Consider the following 8,320-nt stretch of genomic DNA (forward strand, 5'->3'; position numbering starts at 1 on the left):
ATAACCAGTACCAGATTTGTCCTCCAGTCCCCTACCCCCCAAAAAGAGAAAGAGAAAGAGAGAGAGAAGATTGGGCAGAATGTTCAAAGCACCTACTTTTAAAGAATATCAGACAACAGGTAGTATAGGATGTGACCCTTGAAACAAAGGGAAAATCAGTGAGGTGAACCCTGTCATGGCCTCAGCTTACTGCCAGGAGGTAGTTTCCAGACTACGGAGCAGGGACACAAAATGTGAGCGAACACTGGCAGCCACACTGAGTTGAAAAACACATGTCAGGGCTTGGAGATGTGGATCTAGCTGATAGTTGTGAGGCAGAATACTGGAAAGTAGATATGTGTGTAAAATGAAAATTCCAGAAGAAATAAGACTCTTCATAGGTTTATCTTGACTCTGGCTGAGTACAAGCTGCACACAACTAAAGTGAAACTCCACGAGTCTGAGGATAAAGCAATTGCTAGAAAACTGTGAAATAAACATTTCCTGGAGATCCAGATTCAGTGCAATCTCTATCAAAATGCCAATAATTTTTTTTTTTTTTTTTACAGAAACAGAAAAACCAATCTTCAAATTATATGGAATTGCAAAGGGCCTTAATAGCCAAAACATCTTGAAAAAGAGCAAAAAAGCTGGACAACTCATAATTTCTGATGTTAAAACTTACCTCAAAACTACAGTAATCAAAGCAATGTGGTAATGACATAAAGGTAGACATATAGACAAATGGAACAGAATTTAGAGTCCAGAAATAAACCCATAAATGTACGGACAATTGATTTTTTGATCATGGTGCCAAATCCATTCAACGAGTAAAGAATATACCGTACTATCTTCAGCAGATATTTCTGGGACAACTTAAATTTCTATATCCAACAGAATTGATTTAAGCCCCTATTTTATGTCATATATAAAAATGAACTCAAAATAATCAATGATCAAATTATAAAAGCTAAAACCATGAAACTTAGAAGAAAACATAGTGGTGAATATTTTTGCCCTTGGATTGAACAGTGAATTCTTAGATATGACATCAAAAGCAGGAACGTCAAAAGAAAAAAAGTGATAAATTTGATTTCATCAAAATAAAAAACTATATGCATATTATCAAAACATAACAAGACAATATAACAGGAGAAAATATATTTAAATTTTCTTCTAAGTCTTTGTGCATATTTACAACAGCTGTTTTAAAATCCTGATTTGCTAGTTCCATCATCTCTGTCATTTCTGGGTTTGTTTCCATTGACCAGTGCTTTCCTAATTATGGGTTACATTTTTCTACCTTTTTGTGTATCTCAATTTTTTGATTGCATGTTGAATATTGTGAATATTAGAAGGTTGTGTGCCTGAATTTTGTTGTATTTCTTTATACTCTACATTGTCAAATTTTGTGGCAAACAATTAAGTTACTTGTATATCAGCTTAATCCTTTCACATCTAGTTAAGCTTTGTTAGTTAAGATATATAGTAGACTTCGTTCTATATCTTAATCCTTTCAATAAAGTATAACATTTCTGGGGTCCCTATGGAATGTCCTGGATCTTCAATGATATCTCTTGACTCTGGCAAGCAAGAATTGTTTTGTTTTTAGTGTGAAACATTAATTATAAAGAACACTGTATAATTGGCCATATTATTTCCATTTCTAAATAAAAGATGAGTCAAACAATGAAATAAACATTTTGAGTTTTTATTTGCATTTTTATTCCTTTTAGGTCAATCTATAAGTTTGTCACTTTTACTGCTATTTTAAAAGAATAATTTTTTATTTTATTGATTTTCCTCTTCTGTTTTCCTATTTTATATTTGATTTACTTTCACTCTAATCTTTTATTATGTTCTTCCTTCAACTAGATTTAGGTATATTTTGCTCTTGTTTTCCTAGTTCTTCAAGGTAGAAAACTATTAATTTGAGAACATTTTTCTTTAGAGAAGAATTCTGATTTTGAAAGAAATTCTGACTCATGACATTTACTAATTCAGTAATTCATCATCTCGGTTGAATATAATTCTTTTTTTTTTTTTCCATTTAGTGCCAGGAATTTAAGCAGCAACCTGAAGTGGAACCAACTGACTCATACAGTAGTAAACATAAAGTAAAGCGATGATCTTGGCTTGAGCTGTCCGGTTCGGCGGTCTGGCAGAATGTCACACAGAAGCTCAGTCACTGTGAACAATGGTTTTCTGGCTGCAACCACAGGCTGTCACTTCTAGCAGAGTAGAATCGTGTTGGGGAAATGGAAAAAGCGAGCACCACTTCTTACCATGTTCTCTCAGACTACCAGTCTCCCTTCCTCTACCCCTGTGTTGGCTGCAGCAGAGATCACCCACCAATCAACCCACGGCAAACCAATGGGAAGGGGCCAATCGCTCTATTCTCCAACTACAGCCAGACTCACCTCCACAGCAGTAACTGTGGCTCTAGCCTGGACTCCTGTATAGGAATCAGGCTCTGGCAGTGGCAGCTGGAGAGGGTAACAGGACCTCCTGCTGAATAAAAGGTTGGGTGAATGGATGGGTGAGCTGCAGGGGTCACTTGCAAACGGACCAGGAGTGATAAGGAAACAACTCATTCAGGCAGATGCTTCTAACATGTAACTCCCAAACCTGCCTGCGGCTTAAGGGGAAACTGTCTCCCATGGGAGAGAAGTCATGGGGTGGGAGGCCATATTCTCACTATTGGGTCTTTTAGGAGCCAGGGCTGCAGGGCACAAGGCTCCTGGTTCCTCCTCCTCTCAACCACCCCCTCTACTCCTTGCACTCCCACTCCTTGTGCTTCTTCTTGTGTTTCTTCTTCTTCTTCTTCTTCTTCTTTGCTGCCTTGCTGTCTTTTGCTGTGTGCCTTGCCCTCTTGCCTGTATCACTCTCAGTGTCTGAGCTGTCCGAGTCAGATGACTTCCTGTCTCTATGTTTCTTTTTCTTCTTTTCCTTCTTTCTTTTTCTAGAATTCTTTGTGGGGTCAGGCTTCTCAGACTCTGCAGACTTTGCCTCTTCCTTCTCATCTTCATCAGGTATCAGAGAGTATTTGGTCCCACCTGGCTGCATGAAACAATCCTTCGCAAAGTGGCCTTTACAGCCACACTTCTTGCAGGTAGTGTTCAGGATGGCCTCGAGGGTGATCTTCTGGCCAGTGTAATCCTGGAAGGACGGCCTCCGCCTCTCTTCTTGCTCAATGATAATGTTGTTGGGGTCAAGGTCTTTTCCAGTCCCTTGGTTGACAACTTTCATGGAGAGGGATACTTTTATCCTATCATTTTTCATCTCTCGGCCAATAAGCTTCACCCAGACTTTGTCTCCAACATCTACTATCTCAGAGGGCTTATCCACATGACAGGATGACATGTGAGTTCGATGGACCAGACCTTGCTTCCAACAGCCTGGGATTTTGATGAAGGCTCCATAGTCTGTCACCATAGCAACCTCTCCTTGGAAAATAGTGTAGAGAGCAGGCAAGTTCTCCATTGTCTCGGGTCTTCCTGAATTCATCCTTAATGTTCTATGGCTCCTCCATATCTCTTCTGCTAAAGCTAATTCAAGCGTCTGGGCAACAGGTCCACGTCTCTCTGCTGCAGCATTGCGCGAAATGCCAAAAAGTTGAATATAATTCTTAATTTAGTTAGACATTTGGTAATAATTTTTTTTCTTTATTTACTAAACAAATATACCAGGAGGAATAGGTGAGATGGAGGAACTTTACTACCATTTTATATACTGTCTCTCCTACTTATCATATAATCTAATATAAAAAATTTCAAATTACAAAATATTATTTCATAAGTACCCCCAAAAATGGCTTTGAAGCAGAACATTGTACCATGGCAGTATACACTAAACTAAATCTCAAACATTTGGAGATATACATTTATTTAAAAATGAAGAAAACACTAGAATCAGAAATTCAAAAATTAAGAACAACAATCAGTACATATACAAAAAGAAAAATATTTAATGAGATTTATTAAATAGAAGAAAAACTGAGAAACAGATAAAATCATCTAAGAAATAAAGAATGAATTACAAATGGCAAGGAATAAAAAATCTGAATTAAACCTTAGTCAAGTACATTTAAAAAGGTAAAACACAACCCTAGGAGGAAGATGGCAGAGGAGTGAGGGGAGGCTGCGCTCTCAGGCTCCCGAGACCCATCTGCAGTTTGGACTAATTGCAGACAGAACATCTCAGTGAGCAGCTGGACACTGGCAGGAGTCGAGCCTGGGCACTGCTGGATTAGAGAAAAACCATCTGGGAACAACATGTTTAGTGAGGATAGCGGAAGAAAAAGGGGACGAAACGGGATTCCTGACTGGGGTGGCTACCCAAGCTGCGGCTGGAAGGACACAAAGGCTTTTGGGAGACCAGAGGCTTCCACAGAGAGGAATTGGGAGGAGAGCGGATCTCTGCCCGCTGGCAGAGATGGGACTCGACCAGGTGGCATTGATGCTGGAATATGGGAGACAGCGTGCTGCTGTACAAGTGAAAACGTAATTTTTCCTTTGTATTTTTCTCTTGTGAACTGCGGAGAGGGGGGAAAAGTTTGGGGGTGATAGGACATTCTTGAGGAGCGCAGGCGCAGAAGTGCGCTTGCCCACTCCCCAACCCTCCCCTTGGGTCTCGCAGGCGCGCATAAGGAAGTGCCCTCATTCACAGGCCCAGGTGCACAGGGCCGCGTGTCCAGGTGCCCCTTGGACACACCCCAACAGACATAAGATCAGTGCCCCAACGGGCACAGGGAGAGCCCACTGGACACGCAGAGGACTGTGCACAGTCACCCCTGGCCAGCCCTGGTGGGCGCCAAACCAAAGTGCCAGGCCAGAGCGCAGAGCACTTGCTCAGGCTCTGCGTGTGCCCACCCAGGCAGTGTGGGAATGGTGGGTGGCTGCGGCATGGGAACAGCAGGCAGCAGCAACTCACAGACACTCACTTCTACTGAACACAAGTGTCTGGGGCCCCGCCCTAAGAGGCCAGAGACCAACTCCCGGAACTTGGCGCTACAGGCCTGAGGCTATCTCCCTGGCCGCCTTGGACACGCACCAGCGCTCGAGCAAAAAAACACCTCGCCAGCTTCAATAGGTGTCAATCGCTCACTTCCACTGTGCACGGGTGTCTGGAGCCCAGCACTGGCAGGTGGGAGACCAACTCCCAGAGCGCAGTGCGGCACGCCTGAGGTGGGCTCTGGGGAGCCTTGCATTGCGCCCTGCTGGCCACCTTGCACACACCGCTGCTGCAAAGAATAGGAACCTCTGACCCACCACATTAGACCATCTGTGGATGCAGAAAAAGAAGACGACACAAAAAGGCTGAACTGAGTAAAAACATTTCTTTTTATTTCTTTTTCTCTTTTTCCTTTTTCTTTTCTTCCTGAAAGAGGAGGGAAGGAGGGAGGAGGGTAAGGAAGGGGAAAACACAAAACAAAACTATATCTCTAATTTGTTTTATATAATCTTTCCTTCTTATCCGTCTTCTTTAATTGTTGTTTATGTGTTTGTGGGTCTAGTTTAGCCTTCCTATCACTCTAAATTAATAGAATATAGCTACTATATAAATCCAATACTATACAATTCCAATTTCCTACTATATTCTGCACTCTTCCCTTTTTTCTTCTATAGTTATTAACATACAATGTAAATATTACCTGCTGTCTTGCACAGGCTCAACTATTATTAATCTATTACCCCTCTCTCAAAAATAATATCTTTTCTCCCTAAAAACAACTCTTATCTATTCTTCCTATAGTATAAAAGCTCCAATTTCTCTACATTTATATTAATACTGGCTCATTGGCTGACAATAGCAGGATAGAGGGTGGGGAATATTTTTGAGGGTGCGGATCTCCTGCCAGGGCTGTGTGTTTATGTTTTTAACAGCATCTCCACAAAAGAACTCAAGACAAAGTGGATAGAGTGACTCTCAATCAACTAGCCAGAAGGAAGATCCTAACAAAGAGCATCTGAAATATAACCAGACAGTATAAACAAACGACATAAAGGATACCCCAAGAACATCAGGCTCAGGAGATCAAAGAGACTGCACCACTGAAACCCCCAGATCTCCAATATAGAATCTCATACCACGAAGGTGGGAAGGCAGAGCAGATAAGTCCAAATAACAAAAACAAACAAGAAGAATCCAACATGGTAAGGCACAGAAATAACCTATCAATGAAAAGAAAAGAGGAACCCCCAGAAAGAGAGGTAGATAGAATAGACATAGCCCAAATGTCAGACATGGAATTCAAAACAATGGTGGTGACAAAGCTCAATATACTCGACAACCTCAAAAACAACTATGAAAACCTACAAGGAAGCTACTAACAGCTCCAAGAAAATTACAGGGAACTTACAGAGAACTACATCAGCATAAAAAGAGACATAGAAACTATCAACAAAAACCAGGAAGAAACGAAGAATGCAATCTCTGAACTGAACAACACAGTAGAATCAGTCAAAAGCACACTAAATGAAGCAGAGAATCGGATTAGTGAGTTAGAAGATAATGTAGAAAAAAATTCCCAGATGATACAGCAAAATGAAAAAAAGTATGGAGAAGAGGTAAGGGAATTACAGGATAGCATAAGGAAGAACAATATAAGAGTAATTGGAGTTAAAGAGGGATAAGAAGAACAAGGAAGAGATGAATTGATAGGAGAAATAATGAAAGAAAATTTTCCCAACCTGATGAGACAAAAAGTTATGCAAGTCCAGGAAGCACAGAGAGTTCCAATGAAGAGGAACCCCCAAAAACCCAGTCCAAGGCACATCATAGTTAAAATGGCAACATTCCAAGACAAATAGAGAATCCTAAAAGCAGCAAGAGAAAAACAGCAAATAATTTAAAAGGGAGCTCCAATAAGGCTATCGACTGATTTCTCAACAGAAACATTACAAGCCAGAAGGCAATGGTCAAAAATATTTCAAGCAATGAAAAACAAAGGCCTACAACCAGGAATACTCTATCCAGCAAGGCTCTCATTCAAAATGGAAGGTGAAATAAGGAGTTTCCCAGACAAAGGAAGACTAAAAGAATACATCTCCAACAAACTAGCATTGCAAGAGATGCTAAAGGGAATGCTTTAAAAAAAAAAGAAGAAAAAAATAGAGGGAGAGGAACACAGGTACAAAGGGAAATGAATAAATACATGTCAATAATAACCTTAAATGTAAATGGATTAAATTCTCCCATTAAAAGACATAGGGTAATGGAATGGATAAGAAAACAGGACCCACATATTTGCTCTCTACAAGAAACACACCTCAAAACAAAAGATTTACATAGACTGAAAGTAAAAGGATATAAAAAAATATTCCAAGCAAACGGACATGAAAAAAAAAGCTGGGGTAGCAGTCCTCATACCAGACAAAGTGGATTTCAAAGCAAGGGCAATAAAAAGAGACAAAGAAGGACATTTCATAATACTTAAAGGAACAATCCATCAAGAAGATATAACACTGATAAACATATATGCACCCAACATAGGAGCACCCAAATACATAAAGAAAATACTAGAAGACCACAAGAAGAATATTAACAACAACACACTCATAGTAGGGGACTTCAACACTCCATTATCAACAATAGACAGATCATCCAAGCAAAGAAACACCAAGGATATACAGACATTGAATAACACACTAAACCACATGGGCTTAACTGATAAATATAGAACTTTCCACTCCAAAGCAGCAAAATATACATTCTTTTCAAATGCACATGGGACATTTTCAAAGATGGACCACATGATAGGACACAAAACAAGCCTCAACAAATTCAAGAAAATTGAAATCACATCAAGCACCTTTTCAGACCACAATGCCTTGAAACTAAAAATCAAAAATCAACCTCAGAAAAAAAAGAAATCAAAGACACCCAAACTCCAGGAAAATGAATAACCCGCTATTAAATAATGAATAGATTAACAATGACATCAAAGAGGAAATCAAGAAATTTTTAGAAACTAATAACAATGAACACACAACAGCCCCAAACCTATGGGATACAGCAAAAGCAGTCCTAAGAGAGAAGTTCATAGCAATACAGGCATATCTAAAAAGGACAGAAGAAGCTCAAATAAAAAATTTAATCCTAAAGCTACAAGAACTAGAAGGAAAAAAAAAAACAAAGCTTATGGTAAGAAGAAGAAAGGAAATCATCAAGATCAAAGCAGAATTAAACGACATAGAGACTAAACAAACAATCCAAAAAATCAACAAAACCAGGAGCTGGTTCTTTGAAAAATATACAAAATCGACAAGCCTCTAGCCAGGCTCATCAAGAAAAAAAGAAAGAAGACCCAAATAAACAAAATCAGAAATGAAAGAGGAGA

At 39.7% G+C, this 8,320-nt stretch overlaps 1 protein-coding gene across 2 annotated transcripts; it reads right to left on the reverse strand.

Moving 5' to 3' along the window:
- Positions 1-2,164: 2,164 nt before the first annotated feature.
- On the reverse strand, positions 2,165-3,586 carry LOC150021891 (zinc finger CCHC domain-containing protein 17-like). 2 transcript variants are annotated; one of them, XM_090266823.1, is made up of 3 exons: positions 2,768-3,586; positions 2,400-2,487; positions 2,165-2,210 (listed from the first exon to the last, which is right to left on the reverse strand). In XM_090266823.1, the coding sequence occupies exons 1-3, from the start codon at positions 3,484-3,486 to the stop codon at positions 2,205-2,207; spliced, it is 813 nt and encodes a 270-aa protein (XP_090122949.1). In that variant the 5' UTR covers positions 3,487-3,586; the 3' UTR covers positions 2,165-2,204. The 2 variants fall into 2 exon arrangements, with proteins under 2 accessions (XP_090122949.1, XP_090122941.1); XM_090266815.1 differs by having other exon boundaries at positions 2,165-2,487.
- Positions 3,587-8,320: the final 4,734 nt, after the last annotated feature.

Source organism: Furipterus horrens, unplaced genomic scaffold, assembly GCF_987537825.1.
Source record: "Furipterus horrens unplaced genomic scaffold, mFurHor1.1.pri manual_scaffold_1, whole genome shotgun sequence".
Lineage (NCBI taxonomy): Eukaryota > Metazoa > Chordata > Mammalia > Chiroptera > Furipteridae > Furipterus > Furipterus horrens.